This window comes from Acyrthosiphon pisum, chromosome A1, assembly GCF_005508785.2.
Source record: "Acyrthosiphon pisum isolate AL4f chromosome A1, pea_aphid_22Mar2018_4r6ur, whole genome shotgun sequence".
NCBI classification, from domain to species: domain Eukaryota; kingdom Metazoa; phylum Arthropoda; class Insecta; order Hemiptera; family Aphididae; genus Acyrthosiphon; species Acyrthosiphon pisum.
Window position 1 is genome coordinate 17701822 of NC_042494.1, and position 25412 is coordinate 17727233.

The 25412-nt window shown below is 26.0% G+C and overlaps 1 protein-coding gene and 1 non-coding gene across 3 annotated transcripts in view; both read right to left on the reverse strand.

Annotated features, from left to right (window-relative positions):
• The window catches only part of LOC100169327 (formin-like protein), a 32265-nt gene extending 9795 nt beyond the window's left edge, over positions 1-22470 (reverse strand). Inside the window, exons 1-3 of one of the 2 annotated variants that reach the window (XM_029486759.1) lie at positions 22173-22470; positions 21824-22099; positions 10118-10201 (exon numbers count right to left, since the gene is read on the reverse strand). In XM_029486759.1, the coding sequence (XP_029342619.1) occupies positions 10118-10201; positions 21824-22075 (336 nt within the window). In that variant the 5' untranslated portion in view covers positions 22076-22099; positions 22173-22470. Of the gene's footprint in view, positions 1-10117; positions 10202-21823 lie in introns of both variants that reach the window. The other variant, XM_029486758.1, reaches the window with a different exon arrangement.
• TRNAM-CAU lies at positions 7802-7873 on the reverse strand. The gene has a single exon. It is a non-coding gene; the product is annotated as a tRNA-Met (tRNA).
• Positions 22471-25412: the final 2942 nt, after the last annotated feature.

Consider the following 25412-nt stretch of genomic DNA (forward strand, 5'->3'; position numbering starts at 1 on the left):
GAATCATATAGAAACAAAATTTGGGCGAAGCGGAGAGGGTCATTTTTGAGCGAAACGGGCTACGCCCATAAATTGTTTATGTTAAGTTCTGAGGGAGGGAGAGGGTGTTGACATGTGACACATCGTGCCCTGTTGGCAGGTGCGCATGGCTATTTTCTGATCTAAGAGTTCTTTAGTAACCAGTTGTACACACCCGCACTTAAAAGTAAACATACCTAAGTTTAATTCAGTTAAAAAAAACCATTAATGAAACTTGTTTCAATCATAATACCTAATATAATAGTAGATGAGTACAACTTCATTTTCAGACATCTAATAATAATTTATATCTTAAATACATATATAGCTAATGACTATATGTTTATAAATAGTTCATTTGTTTTTCAGCTGCATAAGGAATTGAATAATAATTATGTATTATTTTTTTACAATACATATTTTACAAAATTTTGAATTTTAAAAAATAAACATTAATCTTTAAACAAAGAAAAATCAACTACTTGTAAATAATTTCAAATATTTTGTAAAGTAAAAACTATCACTTATTATAATACTACTAACATCTAAACTGATAATATTTTAAAGAATGTAACAATATGTGATCATTGTATGAATGACTAATACCTAAGTAGGTACCTAATAAAAAATCTTGACACGAAAACTAAAAGTAAATAGTAATATATTAAAGGAATAATTATGTAAGCACGTAAGTAGAAATTGCATTAAAATATACTTAAACATCATAAATATTTTTAAAAAGTATAATTAATGTGTTAAAAGAAATTATTATTTAAAAAATGCAGTCTGTAGTCTGTACTCAGTAGCTATATTAAAATGAAAACAATGATCAATAAAGAGAATGCATATAATAATATATTGTCAAATGTATAATACAAAATATTACCACCAAAATCATTAAAACCCGCAAGTAACACCTGACGAACACAAACAAGTATAGAAATATTTTGATATGTTCAAACGTATGCACGATAAATGGCACTGAATTTTTTGTTATGCTGTTGTATTTTTTTCTACACAATGCATTCAACACAACAGCACGAGCAAATAACGAAATTAAATAGGTAAGTAATAAGTATATATATTACATTATTATAATTTATAATATTACCAGTAATTTACAAGCGGTCCATTATTATAGTCTGACATCATATCATGTTTTCATACATGTGTGTATGTGAATGTAGGTAAATATATACAATATACGAGAGAGGTGTTGGTGTAGGTATGTTTATGTTTTAATGGTTTCCTTCGGCAAAGATGCAGATTCAATATGGACGGTTGACCTCGACTGGGCTAACTGAGGTTAACGGGGAATTATGACTCACACCACTGCCCACATAAAAGCTACAATGAATACGTTTGGTTATAATAACATATTGGTTATTTGATTTTACACTTTCCTGTGACAAACGATCAAGCTATGTAACTCCCAAGGAAGACTTTGATGCGAATGAATATAAATTAGATAACCAATACAATACACTATACCAGTCACTTTGCTTTAGTAAATCTAGTAAATAAAAGAAAACTAACTACTATAATTAATATTATAACAATAACGTTGACACGTGCATTTTATAATCTTTTGCTCTGTTGTACAAATTTAAATTACAATTAATGTATATTTAGAACAAATTTGTAATTAAATGTATACATGTGTTGGTATAGTACTATATTACTATATACCAACTGTTATAATATGATAACATACAACAATTTTAATTAAAGAAGTATAATTATTATACGTCCATACTGACACAATTGAACTATTGAAGGATATTACATACCTATTATTCGTCTCTCGGGATATATAATAATATGTATATTGGGTATGTTTCACAATATATTTATTAGTTTTATTTATTATATGCATTTTCCAAGGTTTTATTTTTGTATGCACGATAATATTCTGTCATTTTTTAACCGATTTTAATATATTTAGTTTAATTTTAAAGAGTACCTATTTATTTTAACAAATACTTTACCAAAACTGATAGAAAAAAATAGTATGAAATAAGAAAGCTTTTAAATTATTTCTATGTGAATTAATAAGGATAGAGTATAGGCAATAATAAACATCGCATAGGTATAAAGTGTTTCCATAAATTTTAAAAAATATGTAATTTATTATTGTATTGAATTTTATCATTTTAATCAAAACAATTAAATCCCAACCAATAAAAAAAAAAACAAAATAAAAAAAGTAATATTTTACTACAGTCAATTCTAAATAATATTGTAAAATTATATCAATTGGACGGATAATCACAACAAACAACATATATCTGCATATTTATCAGTTGACAGTCGGCTGTCATTACGATTTAACTTTTTACACATTAAATAATATAAAGTTTTTAAAATATTATAACTTTATAAAATTAATCTATTAGTATAAAAAAGGATAGCTACTTAAATTTACATAGTATATTATTTATACGGACATAGTACATACGATATGCTATAATATATATTATTTGTGTATGGTACAATGGTACATATTAATAATATATGAATAAAATAGATTAGCAAACATTACTCATTAATAAATAATTAAATCATTGCTTTTTAATAATGTGAATTAGAAAAGAAAAATATAATGAACTCTGTGTATCCACATAATTGGATATTACAATAAACACAGCATTTAAAATGCATAATTTAATGTACAAAGCAATAACTATAATATTATTGTACGTGTCTTTCATAATTTTGTTCAGGAACAAAATCGTATTTTTAAACTATTTAACAATAACAGGTGCCGTGGACAACGAATTATTTTACAATTCAAAAGTATAAAAACCATCATCATATGGTACTCAAACCACGTCTCTTTTGTTTTTAGATCGACCCCGATTGAGAAGAACGGCGTAATATATTGTACGTAAAGAAAAACATTAAACAAAATTTGAATTGAACGTGCCTAAATCAAAATAAAACTACAATACCACGTATATATACATACAACGCATATGGTCAATACGTGCATGCAGCATGGAACATAAATTATGAAGACATTCTAAGAACATAATAATGAAAGTGAATCAGTTAACCTACACAATAATGTAATACGACACCTAAAATTACTATAGCCTCTTAGCTCAATTGGAACTCCACAATTCATTACAATAAAAAGAGAGCACTAAAATAATCAACTACACTGCAGGTCCACGTTACGATGTTTAAAACGGAAAATAATCTTTTATTCCTATGAAGATAATATAATATATAATTAACAAGATTATTATAGGCATACTACTATACTCTATAGGTATATTTTACAATTCAATTCTGAAGTAAACCGCTGGTGACCAAAACAGACACGGGAATAGTTCAGCACGAGATTCAGCATAATATCACAAAAATACAAAATGGTTTTCGGGGAAAAAATGATAAATAGATATGTTACGGGAAAATAAACTGGTTTCACACGCTGGAAGAGTATTATAAAAGTGCATATTATTATGGTATCGTATGGATATACAAGTTTCAAACGACTAACACTTGGTCAGAGGAAATTACCATGGCGCATTCATTATTCATTTTCATTCTCATAAATATAATGAACACCCACAATGTCCTATGGGTATTATAACATGGGAGTCCGTGGTCCATAAAACACAAAATAAAATGGGGAGGGTCACAGTCGGTCGCTTTCATGTGCAACATCGCCACTAAAAAAGGATTTTAAACGATGTAAACACAGATGTAGATGAATAGTGAGCTAATTAATTTGTATTTAATGGCAAACACCAAACCAATATAAATTAGGTTCTATTGGTTGGTTATCTGTACCGTAACGTAAATTAAAAAAAAAAATTACTTAACAAGACTAGAGGTATACTGTCTGCGTTTGTGCACCAACTACAAACAGCCAACTATAAAAAAATTATAAGCCCTCATAAAATTAAAAGTTTGTACAGCAAATGTATATAAAATATATAAAATTATAATTAGTTTGTTTAAATAAATTTATAACAATGAATTATTCACCTTCATCTACATAATAACTTTCTTATTAATTTTCCATAATATACTTAATTTTTTTTCCTTTGTTTATTTTATACCCAAGCTAAACTATTGGAATTAATATAAATACTTTAAAACACAAAGAATATGAATAAATAATACAACAATTATCAAATAACAAATAAAATATTTCATACGAAAAATTAAATACACGTTTTCGCATATTTCTTAACTATTTACGAAATATAGTTATTATTCCATTTATTTGTATTATTAGTCATTACAATCATTATTATCATACACTATGTAAATTACAAATAAAAATCTTAACGTATAGTTAAATGTCAACTTATATCATATTATATCTCAATACAATATGACTCTCTGAAATATTTTTAAGTATTTTTTATCTTGTCATAATACTTTGCTAAGTTATGACTAATTATAGTAATAATTATCAATAATCTAACACCTATACAAATATAATATTATATAATGTAGAGATTTTATTTTTTTTACAAAAAAACAAAACAATATTTCAGATTGAGTACTTGACAATGACATAAAAAGTAAATAATGAACCAAATACATTCTTGTGTTATACAAATATCATATATTAGATATTTATTATTAATACTTAATATAATAATATAATATACATATTACATACGTATACATTATGATAATACATGAATGTAAGATTATGGATTATTATTATTAATTCTATATGGTATACCATTAGAGGATTATAAGTTATAAGGTTAATATAATGATGAATATTAAATACAAAAAAATTAAATTAAAATTTGGCAACTAAACTAAAATAAATTATATGGTTAAGTACCTCCAACAAAAAACGAAAAAAAAACTACGGGTATATTAATCTATATTCTGGGTCGTCAGTTCCTATTTTTTTTAAATATATCAAAATCATCAATTCGTTTCGGTAGATTCTAATAAAAATATTTAATTATTTTTAAGAAATAGTTTCTCTTTTCCAAACCCCGATTAACAATACAAGGATACTAGGAACACGAGGATCTATCTTCTAACCGCAGTAGGTGAGTTGATTCCCGAGACCTATGTATTAGTTGATTCCCGGGTCATTATTAACTATTAAGTATGTACGAGTTGATTCCCGGGTCATTATGTCACGGTATACTAGCCATCTTATTACCAGATACCAATGTTTAAAAACAATGTGTTATACATTTTTACCAAATTACTTACTAAATTTTTTAATAATAATTTTTTACCTACTAAATTGTTTTACTAATAATTTTTAACAACAAATAGAAAGATTTTCAAAATATAAAAAAACTAAAAAGAACAACATTTTTGAGAAACTTGTCAGACAACCTCCTCATGGTGTTATGATGTTTCATGGGTTAGACTAATAGGATGAATATTTGACTAAATATTGAAAATAATATATAATGACCAGGGAATCAACTTCTACATACCTCTTGATGACCCGGGAAACAACTCGTACGTACCTCTTATTTCTTAATGACCCGGGAATCAATTTAACGGTATCAGTGCAGGTAAATAGGTATACTCGGGAATCAACTCGTACACAGCTGTTTTAACATTAAAAATAATATTACAGATTGATTAAATGTCGAGTGTCGACTACGATGACAATATATTTATACTAACAAGATGATAGCATATCTCAAGTACAATTTGTAGGACAATATAAAAAAATTTACATAAACTATTAAAATAATATTATGAGTAATTAGTTTAGTTGATATAATATTAATATTTTGGGCAATAGTTAACATTTTCATCCTATAACTCCTAGTAATAAAATAAATTAATATAATAGTCTAATCACGTCTTGATTCGTAGGGTACTAACTATACAGGAAGTGTTTATTATCATTAAAATAAACACATTTCCTCTAAAATAACTTTGTATTTTAAAAAAGGAATATCCGAGGTATGTAATCTCAATATTATATTAGTAAGAGTACAACATTTATTTTACAAGACTATAAATTAGCATAATAATATATAAGCTGATAAAAATAAATCAAGAATTATAGATACAATTTCAATACTTTTTACAGATATATGCAAACAAATTATAAAACCACATTTACATATAATTTAGAATAGTTAAATAAATATAAAGTATCAGCGTATCTATCGAAAAAACTTCAGTGAAAATATTTCAAAACTTTAAAATTATTGAAAATTAAAAGTAATGGTATTATAAACTAAATATAAACGGACCCAATATGTAATGTATAATGTATTTAATAAAAATGAGGAAAGGTCGAAAGGAGGTAACCGCTATACAGTAAATGTCTAGTGTACCTCGTCATTGAGTATAGATATATACGTCACTGTATTACCGTAATGTATGTGTTTAATTTGAATTCAATGATAAATTGAAAAACGATATATTATTTAGATTTTTGGTTTCAGAATAATGATGTTGCTAATGAGTTATAAGAAAACGTATATTAAATTGTCAAGGTTCTTGCCCGAGTGAAAAATTTTTTATCGACATTTATATAAAAAAAAAAAAATGTTAATTTATGTTTATAAATAACTCTAAGAGAGTCAAAATTACACTATATATATACATTGTTAATATAAATATTTGTTGAAAATTATAAAGATACACAGTAATTTGTATTAGAAGAAAATTGGTTTTGCGTAAAAATTTTAGTTTTCCCCTATTTTTTCCGTGTGTTTCCCAATTATTAAGAAAAGTACTGGGAATTTTAAGTTTTGAACGCCCAAGGTATTGATCAACTAAATTCACTTTCAAACAGAAAATATATTGAATTTTAAAATTGAAGTAGGTATTTTTTCTTCAGACACAAAAAACAAAACCACACATCATTGAAAATCAATACATTTATATTGATAAGTACCTATACTTTTTGAATAAAAAAAAATACATCAAATATTACATAATATATGATTTTAATGATATAATTTGATTTTAATGAATATTGGTGCTTATACAAATTATCAATAGGTAATAAATTAAAATCTTACGTATTGTCATACATTAATTATTTATTACGCGTTGTCTTAAAAGTTTAAAATTCGCCATCATGAATAAATTTAATAAAATAATTATTGTAATTGAATTGGCATTCAAATGTATAAGTGAAAATAATATTCTCAATAACCATTCATTATCGTATAATTATTTTTTTCAATTAAGTAAATTAAAAAAAAAAAAAAAGTACGACCTTTATTTATAGAGCCATCAGATCTTAAATTGTAAATAAATTAAAAAAAGATGGGAAATCATGTTATAATTAAACAAACATCATCGTCTATATAAAAAGCTGCTTAATGACGTAATCCCATAATGAAACACGGCGACATGTGTCTGTACCCGTGAATGCACAATATCCGGTCTACCGGTACACACACGGTGGGAACGATGCCGAATAAATGTTTAAACGATGTAACGATGCACTTGCGTCTTGCAGTGTCACTGTTACAGTGTTTAAATTGATAAAGACTAAATGAAACTTATTCGAAATTTAGGAAAATACTACACAATTTATGATAATTATTTTATTTCACAAGCGTTTATCTATATACTTAAATTATACTACATAGTACTATACTATAATAATTATACTACGCATATACGCAATTGTACACTACAAATTTAAACGAAATTAGTATATTAAACTTAGAAGTTATGGCTTCATTAAAATAATCATGTTTTTGATATCTTATAAATAAATCTTATATATTTTATAATATTTTAAAACAATAAAATTATAAAAAAATTACGGTAATAAAGTATAAAAAAAAATGCAAAAATTTCTTAGCAGAGCGTGGTTTCGATCCACGGACCTCTGGGTTATGGGCCCAGCACGCTTCCACTGCGCCACTCTGCTGGTTGAACATAACCGTCAAAATAGAGCTATCTAAAGGCATTAGGCAATGCTTGAATAATAATATACCAAAAATATACCTAATTGATAGATATTACCTCGGATATTTCCATGTATAAATATAATATTACCCAAGTATCTAAGTTCTACAATATGATAAAATAGTATTTATATAGTTATATTTTTCATCATTATAATGTATTACTAATTCCTTTTTGTCTCATATAAATAAAATATAAACACCAACAATATCCAGTATGTCTTAAGACTTCTTACAGTCATAGGCATATTAGACTAAATTGGTAGGTATAGACCGAGACACCTACACATACATTTATAGTTGAGACACTATTTTCTATTGTTTTAAATGATGCACTCTTATCTCAAAAATAAACTTAACCTAACTACAAATTCCAAAATATTTTACATATTTTATTTGTACTAATAGCTTTCATGGTCATGGGCATTTCAATTAATAAACTTGGAGTGCTAAAGCTCTATTTAACTCTATATTATATAACATTATATTATGTATTTATGTATATGCATATATATTTTATGTCATAAAATGTAATTTTATATCATCAAAAAATTATACATAATACTATATACTTATATGATATATTGATATTCATAAATTATAATGTATTATTCTTTATTAATAATAATATTGAATAATTATACACATTAATTTACTATGCATAAATACAGATAACAAAGCGTTAGGATACATAAATTGCGTTTGATATTTGTTCGGATAATAGTGATCATTTTATATTATAGGGTTTGTAAGACAGAGGTTCAGATAATCAAGGTTCTATTGTATCTGGTAATCTTGGTATATATTGACGGTTTGGCGATCAGAAGGTACCAAATTGTGCATATACGTTATTCATTCGAGACTTGTGGAGTGTTTATAACTTTGTTTTTCGACACATAATGATGGCTGTAGGTGACTCACAAAGGAATTTCGTTTTGGATCACGAAAATCGAAACATTTTTCATTTATATATACTGTTGCCATTGGTTACAGTAATAAAATGAGACTTGTATAATATAATCTATATATACCTAACATTATATACAAATACAAATTTATTTATTTATAAATTAAGGTATGTTTGTAGCTTATTTATTCAAAAACTACTCAACCGATTTCGATAAAAATGTCAGGGACTGTTCTTAGAGATATCAGGAAAGCTAACACATTCCACTCAGTTTCCACAGTTGTTTTAACCGAGTTCAAAAATATACCACAAGCCACAGACGGATTGCCTATCTAGGTCGAATTAGTTAAAAAGGCGAGGAAAACGATGCCGATTGGGGTTGGCATAAACTGAGGTCCACTAAAACCGAGATACAAGTCAGGTAATACCACTAGTATAAAATATGTATAATGGCAAATGGCTTTGTATTGTACATTTAAATTTATTAATACAATTTAAGTACTAAAATATACCATAACTAGCATAAATTATGAGGGTGATGCACACCTCCATCAATCAATGATCAATTGCGACTTTAGATATTATGGTACGAAAAAAATCTATATATAATGTATATAGTGTAATGTAAGAATTATGTATTTAATATATATATGACATGTGTGACTATGCTGTATTGTAAGATAGGTACAATACGTAATACGTGTGTGCATGTGTTCATAAAAAAAATTATTATTCAATTAATAAAAATAAACAAATAAACATATTAATAAAATTATTATTACAATATTAAAAACTAAAAAAAAGCAAAATTTAATTTTAAAATCATTAATTGTTATTATTATTGCAAATGATTATGATGATCAGTTATAAAATATATTATATTATGTATAAAATGTATGTATACTCTATACAGTATACTACCATCGAATTAACAATTACATAATTGTGTAACGTAACTCAAAATATTATCTAACAATAATTTCTTTACTATCTCAATAATACAACTGTACAAAACGTAAAACATCATTCTGAGTTGAAATATTAAATTTACATTCGTTCTTATTATTATATACAAGTTCAGGTGTCAATGATAAATTATAATAATATTCTATAGATATTATCTTACATAGCTACACCCGTACATTTCACAGAAAAAAGTCAACTATAAAAATAGAAAATTGCATGGCTGTGCACATTTAAAGAGATATTAAATAATAACTTGTATGATAATTTTCAATACATTTTATAATATTACACCATAAAAAATGATTATAATAAAAAATATATTAATTTGTTATACCTGATCACAAATTAAGTCCCATTTTTTTTCGTCATCATACTGCTTCAGGAGTTTTGCTTTGTCCGCAGGCAAATTCATGGATGCCTGTAACACGTGATCAAAAAAAATCTTGATTAATAATTGGTTTATTTCATTCAAAGGTTCTATACAATTGCTATTGTTGAGACAAATAAATAAATCAATGCATGTCTTATGTCTAATCTTTATGCAATTCTAATCTATACTTTCGCATACTCCGAAGTATTCGTAACGACTTGCAAATACAAATACGAATATTATCAAATTGCACACAAACCACGGACTAAGATATACTAAGATAACTTATATCTTAGTCCATGACACAAACATAATATTATTATGTATTATTATAATGGGTAATAGATTACTTATAAAATTATATTTTTACAGAGTTAATAATATAATAGATTGATGATTATATTATATACTATTAATAACAGACAGTTAAAAAATTGAACAGTTATTATTAATTATTTACAGAGTTCGAGTAAATATTGTACTATTATTGCCATTTACTATACTAATATTATAGCATTATGTTAATTTGAATATAAAATTAATTAACAATTATTGTATAATATAATAAGCAATTTATAATAATCGACAATCATAAATTAATAAATGATAAAATAATGGTAAAATACATAATTCACATTTCACAAGATAAGTCAGTTTCTAAAATGATATCATTAAAAATCAAAATAAATTTGAAATTATTATTTTGTACTACATTTAATTATTATATATTTACACTTTTAGACTTTCGGGGTCTGCTCTCAGGATTAATTTAGGTATTAATGTATTAACTATATTATTAACATACAAGGCTACCTAATGTATCAAAAAATATTAAATTTAAATATATTTTTTAATTACAATCGAATATAAATTAAAATGTTTTACTTCATAATACATTTCCATTTTATAAAAACCACACTGTTCTTGTAATTATATTGTTTAATATTTATTATAATTTAAAGGTAATTACAATTTACTATAAAATGTGAAAATGTGTAAATAAATGTATTAGTTTTTAAATATCGTTATGTTTGTATTAAAATATGAAATCATATTTTATAGTTCAAACTTTACACTTAATAATACTTGATAATACTGATTACCTAGATAGTAAACTCCATACTTATAAAAAATGAGTAATGAATTATGAAATAATACAAAATAATTATAGCGTATTTTGAAACGAATACCATTTTCTATTGTATATTTATTTTATATTCTGTAGATTATATTTATTTGGATTAATTTAAAATCCTGCGGGGGGCGGCATCGAGCTGTTATATTAAAAATAAACATAGGTACTACATTTAATTTAAAACATAATAGATATAAATGCAATCTAATAATTAATAACTGACATGAATCATTAATAAATATAATACCAAATATTTCGAGTTTAGCGTCCATACTTCAAATACTATGATGACAGTATCATGACACTGTATAAAACTAGTTTAAATTAAAATAGTGATTAATAGTTTAAAATATTTAACCATTAAGGTAAATGATTAAATGTAAAAAAAAACAGAATTACTTAATAAAAACATATTATAAATCAATTTTAAAACAAGTATTATTAAGAAATGTTCTTTAAATATTATATTATTATTTATTACACGAAACACACAAATGAAGCGTACTAACATATTTATTTATTTTTCGGTTTATTGTACTATTTGTACTATTATACTATTAAACGAAACATTTCCAAACACACGTAAATCATAATTAAATTAAGATTAACATCACTTCACTATGAACAATTTATTTATACCTAATAATACACTTTTTTTGTTTTAATGGAGACCAGAAAAAATGTCACAATTTTTATTACATAACCTCTACTGTTATTGTTTGAAGAAAGCATTGTTACTCAACTATGTTTTTCCTTTCTCCAAAACCTTATTATATCGTTATTACCATCGTTAAAATATTTTTGATTACCCGCGTGGAACCAAAATTAAAATCTAAAACTAAGTTAATCTTACATCACAATACTCACTCAGAAGGACCGGTTAGATGGAAAAAATAATTTTAATGAATTTTTATCCTTATTTTAAGACAAAATTATATCCACTTTATGATCACTCGGGGGTTCATTAACAATACAATAGTTATTTTATTATTCTGATGATACTTAAAGTCTAAAGGTAACAATACTGCCCTCGGGAAGCTTAGTGAGTGAATCATGACATGGCACCTCAATTTTTCTATTATAAAACAATAAATCATCGAATACTGGGTATAATAAAAGCGAGAATATATAGCCACACCCATTTAATATGATAGCTGCAGGGGTTGAGGGTCTATTGTGATTTTTAAAATCGAAGGGTGTGGTGTCTAAGACGTTTTAAGGGTTCCGATATAGACACTTGTATTTTATTTTGTGGGTAATGATTAGTTTTAAAATGTATATAGTATTAAAAATATTTCCTTTAACACTTATACAAAAAATTTTACATTTATAATTTCTAAAGAAATACGATTTAATATAATATTATGTTATTAATGCTGTTTTCATGTTTTTCATACGGTTTACGTGTATATTATTATGACTTAATAGTTATAGTGGTGTAGTGGGGCATATATTTATATAGAGTAACACATGGTGCGCAGGGCACGGGTATACGCGTAGGTATGGGAATGCATTTATTCTATAAGCCAATTTAAAATTTGGATTAATAAATAAAAATGTTGAACAAACCTTATAGATTTGACGGTTCCCATAATCAAAACAGTTGGTTATATTATTATAGGTATTCATATAGTCTTTTAGTAAATTATTATACGACAGTACAACACGTTTACCTATCAAGCACATTTAAGCGTATATTCACTAAAAAAATTATGACTACATCACTACGATAACAATATAACATATATTATAACGAATAATCTTTTTAACTCATAAAACAACGCGTAATATTAAAATCGTCTATAAGTAGAGTAATACACTACAATTTTTTTTTTTTTAGTTGTGATTTACCACATTTATTTATTTTTAAATTAATATTAATTAAATCGTTAATATATTATATTACCAGGGACCGCGGTGGTATAAATAGTATCTAATTTCATGTGCAAGCGCCTTGATAAATTCCATTTTGTTATTCAACCAGAATAAAAAAAAACAAGTACAATGCTCATTGTAGTTGTCTCAACACCTTTATGGGCTGTATCTAAACTAAATTTGCATATTATATACAGCAAATATACCCCTTGATTCATCTCTAAAATTGAATGTTAGGTAGGTACTAATAAAATTATTACGTATTATTTTTAACCGAGAAAAATACTCAATATAACAAACGTGTTAGGTACATGAGAATTATAGACATACTTATCATAACGCTTGCATTGTATCTACTATTTTAACTCAAAAATATTCATTGACTTGACTAGTTATGGTAATACACGCATATACTAATATACCTATATCAACTAATAGCATTATAGCCAAATAAAAAAGCTATTTTGAGTAAAATATAAATATGACTATAAAATATGCTATTATATAATAATATCGGGAGAAAACTTTAAAAAAATACATCGAGGTCCAACGATAAATGTCCTAGCATTTTACACGAAAGTATACATTTTTAACATATTACTGATATATATAGGTCCTTATTATATAATACTAGCTGATCCCGTAAAAAATGCAAACTCTTAAAAAAATGCATGATTTTTTAACTCCATATGGGTGTAACTCGCTGCAGTATGTGCAACTCATGCGCCTTGGTAGTCAATGTTGGAAAATTTGATTTGATGCAAGCTTGTACCTGATCTGTCCGAATAATCAATGGCAGCCAATAATAAATAAATACTAATTTCTACTATCATTTTACCTCCTATAACTAATAGTAACAATTACGTAAATAGGTATACAATCTACCAGTACAATTTTGTTTTTTACCAATTTTAACCCCCTCAACATTTTGGCAAAATCCTTTCTTAATGCACGGGGAAATTATAATACCAAACTTTCTTCTGAGCCTGACTCTCAACATTTCAAATAGATCGCTCTAATAGTATTCGGCTCTGCGTTGATTATGAATCAGTCATTCAGGACAGTCTCGTATATAAATACAGATAGGTAGGTATAGATTATAAATACAGTAAGTCTATACATAATTTAAATATTTCAAACAAGACAAATGTAATACAATTTCTAAAGAACACAAAACTAAATAATATTAAAGTCCAACTATTTTATTAAAAATGTATTCGAAAATTATCTTATGAGGTGAAATATAAAATTTTTTAATTTTAAGTAAATTTAGATACGTTAATAATTGTTAAATTATTTTAATTGATTTGGAAAACATTAATTAGGTAGTAAATATAATTAATTAATTAGGTTATTTCGGTTTATTTCTAAAAACTACAATTATATTACAATTTTTACATTATAATTTCAATAAATTCAACTCATCCAGCTTAAAATGTGTGTTTTAACATAACATAATTGAATTTGTTTATAAACAATTATCTATTTTGGTTTAATTAATATTGAAATGTATTTATAACTTATATTATTTGACAAGTAAATATTGTTATATTTTTTTAAACAGCTTTATAAATTAAAACAAAGCTTTTAAAGACAACAGGGCAGTTCAACATAATAAAATAAATATATAATATGCAGGTATATTAAAAATTGGGTCAATATAAGCACGCAATACGAATGAACCTCATGAAATAACGATAAAACGTTTTCAATTTTTATCTATTAAGGGATTGTTATAGTTTTATAGAGGTTTTTTACACTTTAAGCTCATCTTAGGTATTTTAACGTAGTTGTTAAATGATTTTTATTGGTTTATAGTGTAAAATCCTTTATTATTTTAATAATATTTCTCTTGAAATAATATTTCATGTGCATCAACAAGAAATAATAGGTAAATAATAATATCGCATATCATATATTATGGTACATTAATTTACACAAAATAATAGCGTAACTTTATTTAGTTATAGTAAATTTAAATACTTATTTTCTTAATTTAAATTTAAATTTAATCAAGAAACGAAAACAATTATATAGATAATATAAAATGTGCAATGAATGCAAGAAATAAATTTACAATTTTGTTTAGGATTTATACTTACATTTTCAATAATTAAATGAAAATAACACGGATAGAGGAATTTTGTTAAGAAAAAATCAATTCTTTAATAATAAAGTGCGATTTATTTTTAATAAAATATATCTATCATATTTTTACCTATATGTAATATTAAATTTTTTAAATGTGCTATTCCATTCACGTTTAAAAAGAAAAAACGATGAATTGTGTTCACTCAAACAGATTCGATCAAACATTAACCAAACATTAATTAAAATATGCCTAAAATAGTAACATGCAATTACTGATTAGGATTAGTAAAAGAAAAAATTACTCATAGTAAAATTCAATCACATCACATTTCATATATTCTTCAAAACGAAGTACTTATAAATATTTGTTTTATTGCTATGTAAAATGATAAAGAAACTAGTTCAACACCACGTATAGTAAGTTTATTGCAAATTGTTACAAACAATCAACATAATATTATGTTTATATATTTTTGGCAGTAATTATAGAAATTCTAAATAAAAAACAATCAATTTTTAAATAAAATTAAAAAATTTTCATTGAATTTAGTGGTATAAAATACCATATACAGACTACTATAACAGTGATCATAAGTCCTAAATTCCGCGAGAACATTGCCATTTACCATTCTTTTCTTATCAATCCTCGGAACGTTTACAACAATAATAAAACGCACATGGCTTAAAATAAGAAATATTTATGCGAACACATGTTTCATGTTTGCGGCCCTATTAACCCTACTTCATTGTCTGCCTGGAGCGGGTATAAGCCATAAGGTATGATAGAAAAATATAACAACTTGTATTTTGTTGGGTTTTAGGCACATTTCAAATATTATTGTATAAAGAGAAATCCGACGACGTTAATCCAAAATGTGTATGAAAAATCAGGCATTACAAATTATGGCATTTATCAACGATAGAACATACAATGGATAACGTATTTCAAATTAAATGAACCCAGAAATGTAAAATAATATTATTTCAAGTTATACATATCATTTATATACCAAATAGTTACTAAAATTAAATAATTGATCGAACTATCAAAAATTAAAAACGAAATCCTATTAATATGTCCATTCATACATAATATATTAACAAAAATCGTAATACTCTTTATTTAAATATAAATTGATGCTATGGACCGTTTACCTTTTTTTTATCTGACCTGTGCTTTATATTTTTCAACATTTAAATAGCTTAGCTAAATTTTCAACTTCAAGATAAAGAACAAACAAATTCCAAAAATTAATGAGCTTTTAGATACATTCAGAAAAAAATTATAAAAAATTTATAATTTTAGATTTAGTGCAAAGCTATGAATGTATTGATTTTACAATTATGTAAATTTGTTTCTGTATACACAAATACACAATAAATAGTCAAAATAATGCTTCGATTTTCAACTTCAGTACCTTTTCCAGTGTGAAAGTGAATCAAGCTGTTGCATTCGGGAGGTCTAAATTAAAATATAATATTATAAATTATGAAATTTTTTTTTCTAAAAATGTCAATAAAATTGTATTCGTTGGGTCAAAAATCTTGAAAATGTAATACAAGGCTCCTCACGCACTGTTACAGTATCAGCTTAAAAATATTTTTTTATAAGCATTTAAAGTTCAAATTTTGACAACATTTATCGAATTGAAACTTTACAAATTATTTTACAGTTAAAAATGTAAGACAAGGTTTCACATATGTAATTCATATACTGTAACCAAAAAATCTAAAAAATATATAAGCACAGGTTTCTTTAGTTAGGTATATTCAAATTTGGACGAAATTACAGATTAAATAACTAAGAATAACGATTTTAGTTATTTTCTTGTAATTTAAAAATATTATTCGTGGGTACTTGAAACTTCTTAAGTAAGTATAATATTATATACAAATATAATAATACGCAAATAACCAATATTAATATTATTTAATAACAATATAGGTATCTCAATATATCTAATATACCTAAATATAATATAAAATATCCTAGGCTGACAAACCGTCTCCGCTCAGAATCAATTTTCGTATGCAATGATATTATATATCATTGAACTCAAATTTAACACCATCCATTATAGTGGTCAGTGATCCACTTGTAACCTACTGTACAGCAGAGCGACACCCAATTCCAGCTATTTTTAAAAAAATGTAATTTTTGAAAAAAAATTAATACATTTCCCGTTTTGTTAAGTTATAAATATAGAATTAGATATTGAGTTTTATTTTGAACATTGTATTACCCACTTAGACGAATTAATTGTAGAATTCAAATTCCTCAAATAAATTTGTTTAATTATCCTGTGGCTGTTGAAATTAAAAAAGCAAGATGCTTCACTTCAATTAAAAATATGTGAGTTGTAAACAGGGCCATATTTATCTACAACTGAGATTGTAGCGTGATTTTCAAAAACACCACTTGTTGAAAAATATTCACTTTTACGAGATTTTGCATTGAAAATATTTTCCATGATTGGAACAACTTACACAAATTATGCGACTGTGGACTATGATTATTATTTCTACAAAGCATTTTGTGTCTAGTATCGAAACAAACATTTTTTGATAAATACAGAGTGTAATACTTTATGACTACGATGATATGCGATAAATTTTAATTAATCCATAAAAATATTAAGTCATTAATTGATTGTATCCATCCGATTATTCTATTATGTTATCCATTGTTACAATTAATTTACCTAGTATCATAGTTAAAGTCGCTATTTAACCACATACCATGAAATATTTGCCTTACATTATATATTAATTAATTAGTTAATTTGTCCAAATATATTAGATATATATTAGATATAATAATTATAAGATAATATAGAATAAATAAAATAATTATTATTGAAAAATATATGAATATGACGTATGCAGTATAAATCAGAGAATAAACTAAATACTGTTATATAGTATAGAATATTTAGGTTTTACAATGATATGTTTTTTAGGTTTGAATGTTTCATCTACACCAAAGCAGCACCGGCCACCGGCTGCAGTGCGAAACGGGCGACCAGGTTATTATTGCAGTAGGCATGCAGTGCCAGTGCGCCGCATACCCGCATGTAGTGGGACGTGGCGGTCTTTTTTCACTGCATTGGGTGTGCGCCCAGCCTAATTCTGCATTTTAATTGTGATAAAATAATTGAAATTTCTGATAAAAATACTTTTAGAAATGTACCGTAAGTATTAATCACATTTTTACGAGATTTTTCTTTCAACTATGGTTAGGTTTAGACAAACAACAAATAAATCTCAACTTAAACAAATTTTGGAGCCTTGAAAACTTTTAGGGTATAATAATTGTACGAACATGAAATATTTATAAATAAAATATATCGAATGATCTTTGGCTGCTATCTTTAAAAATTGTATATGATCCGCGTGGTAGGTATGCAATAATCACAAAATACAACTCGATACGTACCCTTATTATCTTAATAGCCAAATAATATTATAGGTACTGATATACATCAGACCTCTGGATAAACCTTTTAGATTAAAACTGGCAAAAAATGGGTTTTGTCACCAAATAAGAGTCATTTTTGGAAGCTTTTAGTAGTTTCCTAGAAAATGGCGAGAAATTACCAACAACTCCATGGGATAGAATCTGATGAGTGTGGACTGTGGACATCTTAGGAATGGCTAGAGCCTAGTACGTAAAGTAAGGAGGACTCAATTAGGTTTTGGAGTGAAGTAGTAGATTGTAAGATCCAGGGAGTATGTTACAGAGTCCTAGTTAAATTAAATGGTTAAATGTTGAACTTTATAGTTAAGATGATGTCATTTCCCTATTCGTTTTATCTCTTAGGCCCACGCGCAACATGCTAAATTTGTGTTAGCAGAATCAATCTAATTAGCTTTAGTATTAGAAAGAATTGACCTATTATCAAATTTAACGTTAACATCATAATATATGTGTTTGTGTGTCAAATTTTTACAATATTTTTAATTTAAAGCAATATTAGAACATTTTTTAGTTTTAATATTTTACACTCATAACTTGTATACTAACTGAAGTATTTATTGTAAAAAAGCCAATAAACAAATTACAAACACAGATAATATTCTTAATTTTAAGTCTTATAATAGGTAAATTCACTCTAATACTAAATCTAACAACACTAGGTAGGGTCTACTAAGCAGAAATATGTTACGATGCGCATGGCTGCATGGGTGAGAGAGAAAACAAATAGTGCGGTAAAGGTAATGATCTTAATGGTTAAGTAAAAGGTAAAACACAAGAAATTTAAAAGCCTGAACAATTCTTTGTACTTTTTAGTAATTCTAAACTTCATATTTTCATAATTTATTTATTTGAATATTTAAAAGGTGTAGTGTAATATTTTTAACACTTGACAGTGATCATTTTTTAACTCAATATAAATTAGATGATTTTAATTTCAAAGAATAGATAGGCACATGAAAATTATGAAAATATAATAAAACTTACAAGGTCAATCAAAGTTAATCATATGCAGAACTCAAAAAGCAGAACTATATGTTTTCTAGTAATATTTAAAATAATCTTAAACATCATTACCTACTCAATTTATGCTGTTTGCGAGTGTTTAAATAGTTGTTTCCACAGAAAAATATTTTTCCCAAATAAGGTACTTTGCTGTGATATTAATAGCTCATGATATATTAAATTTAAATTATATCCTAAAAGGTATACGATAATACCAGCATATATTATACTAAAATATATTATATTATATATATATATATGCTTCATCTCTTTGATTAATATATAATTTAAAAATAATAAAAAATAATAATACAATAATAACGTGCACAGAGACGATCAATACTCTACTGCATCATGGCCTTGCCTGTTTTTCAAATTCAAGAATACTTTGTTCTAATAGTTAAATTCAAAACAGTTTTGATGGGTACCTACCTAATAAAATAATAATAATGTCACTTTAAAATATAAGATTATACAAACTATACATACAGATTGTATCGTTAACTCAAAAAAATAGTTTAATAAGCAACAAATATTTTTTTAAGGTGTTAATAAACATTATTTTTTGTGTATATTTAGTGGCTACAATTCAAGTTTAAATAAGTATTATATTTTTCTAAAATGTTATAATTAAATACAACAACAAACCTCTTGATTTGGAAGGTACCAACCCCCTCCCTCTATCTCACCAGTGAAAACATGCACATTTTAACAGTTTAAATTTTTTTAGAATTGATTTGTGATAGGTACCCACCTAAATTATAATAATAAAATCACCAAATGCCTATCCAACACTATTATACATCAATTAAATGCTAATAAGAGAACAAGTTAATGAGATACTTTAATCTTCATCTAATTCTAAGCAGTTTGTAAATTTTAATAGCTACACAATAATTAATAATAGGTATACCATAGTATAGTCCATAGACCTAGTTAATAGGTCTATGAGGTAGACACAAGTCACCATACTTCGACAAATTGCTAAGAATACTTTCATTTCGAGTTCTTAATAGCCGTAATAGACAAATAACAATACTTTAATTTAAAAAAAAATATGATAAATATATAAAAATGCATTTTATATTTTTATTTATTTAACAAGTAGTATCTACCTATACTGAGTAATATCAACATACTGATATTCATTCATAAAATCTATTACTTATATTAAACTCCTACACTGCCAACAATATTATTTACATATGACACACCTTAAAATTATTATTTTTTTTAAATTTTAAATTACTATCAGCATTTACTTAGATCTCGGATGTACCTGACACCTAAGTTTATTCCAATCTATATATTTAGGTAGGTACCATAAATAATCTTAAAATAATGGCTATATATTATTATGGAACAAAATTTTAAGAATACCTAACCGAATACACTTATAAGTTATAATTAATGTACATAGGACCTATTAGAAGTTATCGCAATAATAACTATTAGGTACCATAATGTTTTTAATCTAATCTTATGTATTTTTAAAACTAAAAATTAATAAGCAAGTGCCTCGGTAAGAACTTAGTAAAAAATATATCTATAATTTTATAGATATACACAGAGATCTACATGTTATTAAATAGACAGTATATTTTAGGAGTTAATTACATAGATGGAAATATATTATCTAAATAATAAAAATTCTTATAAATCCAAACAAACCTACCCAATATGGCAATCTTAAAAATATTCAAGCTACCTAATAAACAAAAATGATAGGTAGTTATATTTATAAAAAATTGTTTCTTTATAGGTAATACAATATAGGGACTTTAAATGAATTATAATATTTATGTGTAGTAGTGTAGACTGTAGATAGTAGGTACTCGGCTTACAAATATATGATGTTATAAATATTTTATCGTTACTTATGTATTTTGTTTTTATTCTAGTATCTAGCTAGGTATGTTTATGTTTACCAGAATATTATACAAGAATTAATCAATCAACTTTTATGAAACTGAGTAAACATCATCAATCTAATCATAGTATTAAAAACACATTAATAAATAGGTTAAATTTAATAAATATATTAATAAATTTTCTTTTATGTTTTCTATTTAAAAAAAATATAACATACCAAGACTTTTGTGAACCGCCTTTCCAACTCACTCTTGTCTGGCATCGGTATTTTAGTCCGAATACTCGCTCGCAAATTATGAGTCCTGGGCAATTCTACAGGCAAATGAAGCTGATGCTGCGGAGTCGAAACTGGCGAACTGTATTCGGACTTACGGGTTTGTATGTTGCCCATTTTCACGTCATCCAATTTTGGTTGCGGCACAAAAAACTTTAAACAACATAAAATTCTCGCCTCGTCACCATTCCGCATTTAAAATCGATGTGATGATTTTCACTGAATAATTAAAACAAAAAACATCAACTTAAATGCAACAGGTGCAAGTCTGAGCATATGGACCGCCACGTACATGAGAAAATCGAAGATCACATAATTACATTTGCACAGAACGTAGCATTACTGACACAATATTAACGACCCTGTCGCAATTTTACTTGAAAAACAAAAACTAAACATAAAAAAACAACAACAAAAAAACAGAAATTCGAATTTTCTATCAGACGGACGAAAAACAGCAACAATATCAACCATCCGCTCGCGATTACTGACTACTGAGTGACTGAAAACGATAGGGTATAGACAACAATAATATTGTGTAGCGTAGCGGCTAGCGGCGGTAAACGCAGTTGTACTCGACAGTCGGCAGTTGTAGTAAATCATAAGGACGAAACGAGATGGCAGTTTCTGTCTTTCTGATCAATGCAGTGTTGCCCGATCTTCGTACCACGAAACACTACGAAACGACGTCGGTGTATAAATATTCAAATAGACGCTTTTTACGGTGAAAGCCGAAAGGAAGGTGTATAATAATAAAATTTAAATATGTAAGCGTACGTCTATATTGTATATATTATTTGTATATTTATAGTATAATATTATAAATTACAATGTATACTGTATTTCAAACGTAATAAGAATACACGTGCAACTTTGAACTTGCAACTTTGCAATAGTATTGGTGTTTGCAGCGAATGCGTACTAAGTATTGGGTATTTGTGTGGTTCGAGGATAATCATATTTGCGAAGAGACATTCATAATACATATTATATATAGGTACTTATTTTACAATCAATGTAGGTAGAAGTACCTAGTAAAAAGACAAGAGTAAACTTTAGAATAACATAATACTATTGTATATTATGCAATACCTTGAATCTATATATATAATTTATATACATAAGTATTATTAAGTAATATAATATTGTGAGGTGTATAATACAATAATTATCATACATTACATTTATAATATATAGGTATACTATTTGTAATGCCTATGGGGGTGTATTATTATACTTTCCTGTAGTAGCTGTAGCTGGTATATATATATATTATAACATTATGCAATGTATAATAAGTAACTTAACTACAACTACCTGCACATATGAATAATAATATAATCTAGGTAAATACCTAGCATAATATTATAATACAAGTGCATTATATAATATTTTGTAGATACATCCCTACAAATTGCAATTATTGAACACGGTTAATTCAAGAGTACTTACAACAGTTATATTATTACCTATAGGTATAGTCGTATACTCGTATAATACGACGAGTTTTGGTACTCATTACAGTACTACGCGTTTGCATAGACACCATAATAGGTAGTCCCAATTTAATATTCACTATTCAGTGTAGTGTTTATAATGAGTAAATCATTGGTAAATACGAAATATGCTAGTCGTCCTTTTTATGGTTCTCGGTACCTAATGTATGTAAATGCCACATTTTTACTAAAAGTTTAAAAAAAAGCTGGTAAGTGGATGACGCTCTGCTGTAGGTACAGTAGGTTACAAGTGGGTATAGTAAAATTAGCTTAAAGAAGTGATGAATACATTTCAACACATAACGTTATGTGCTGTACTACTGTTTAAACTAAAAAAAAAAAAAAAAACAATTTCTTTACTTATTATAAAATATAAATTCATAAAAAAGGTGGGTAAATGGATGTCGCTCTGCTGTACAGTAGGTTACAAGTGGGTCACTATATAATGGAACGTATTAAATTTGAGTTCAATGATCACAGCATTATAATATATGAAAAACGATTCTGAGCGGAGACGGTTTGTCAGTCTGGATATTTGATATTGTTATTAATTTTCATAATAGTCTGTATATTGAATTATCATTATAAATTACAACAAAATAACTAAGATCGTTATTTTTATTTTTATTTTTAGTAGTTTCTATGGTGATAAGCTGATAAACAAAGCGTTAGAAATTAAAATCCCATTTTCAACGGTTTTTGTAATTTGTCAGTGGTTTTTCGGTTTTCCCATGGCATTAAATAACTATTGAGAAAATCGAAAAATCGCCTCTTTAAAGTACTATCTTGATCCAATTTGCTAAAAGATAAGATACTATATGTTGAAATCAAAGCACTTCTTCTGGTAAACATTTTGTATACAGGATAAAAAAAAAAAAAATAAAAACCATTGTAAAACCACTAGTTTAGTTTGAAATCAAACCTAATGAAAAATATGTTCAATTTTCATATTCTATTTAATTTGATTATTTCAATTTGTAAACAATTATTAAAGGTTCTGAAGTATAATAATATATACCTACAACCAATTTTTTGTTATACACTTGTAACACTTGTGACATTTATAGGTATGTTGATTTTATACATTTGATTAACCAAGCACGAAGCACCTAAAGGCTAAATTAAAGAAAATATTTAAAATATATTTTTATCTGTAATCTTTTTATGGTTTAAATATTTTATAAGAATTAATAAATGTTGGAATGGGGAAATGTAAGCTTAACTAGCCAATATACCTATAAATAAAAGACAAGGGATAGGTACCGGAATGTACATTACTTCGTGTGCTTAAAATATAAAATATTATACTATTAACAATAATAGCAAACAGTAAGTAATAAAAAGGTTTTGTAAATTTGGCCATGGTAAATTTATACATGTATAAATCCATGACCTAATTCAACCTGTAGGCAACAATAAAATTAATCTTAGGTATTGTATATTTGTGTGTAGAGTCGAAAGTTACTGCTATATATGTTTATAAACATATTTATACAGCTTAAACCAGCTACCTAACTTGAAAAATCAATACAAGATCACTCATAAGTTAAGGTAAAATTGTTTTTCGTTTACATAAAAAAATTGGTAGTTTATACATTGATACAAACTAAAGATGCAATTTTCTTCTATACCTATAGAAACCTCCTTCAATATCAAAGAAGTGTATTAGAATTGAGAGCCTAGTGAATTTTTTCTTCTATAAAAAAATCTCATTTTAAAACATTACATTTATAATTTATATACATTTCAGTCTTCACTCTTCAGTGCGTGCATATGAGAATTTTAATTCTTGAAAAAGAGCAACCCATACACAAGTAGATTTTTTTGAAGGCTAACATACATTTTCTCGAAAAGAACAACGTTTTTGGAAATTTGTTGTTTACATAAACTGATGACCCGAAAAATGTTGGTACACTGCAATTCAGCTCATCTGAACTTTAAATAGGTACCTAATAAGTAATATTATAATAGTTATAACCACAACTAATTAACGATAGGTCCCTATTGTACCTACTTAACAAAATAAGATTTTATAT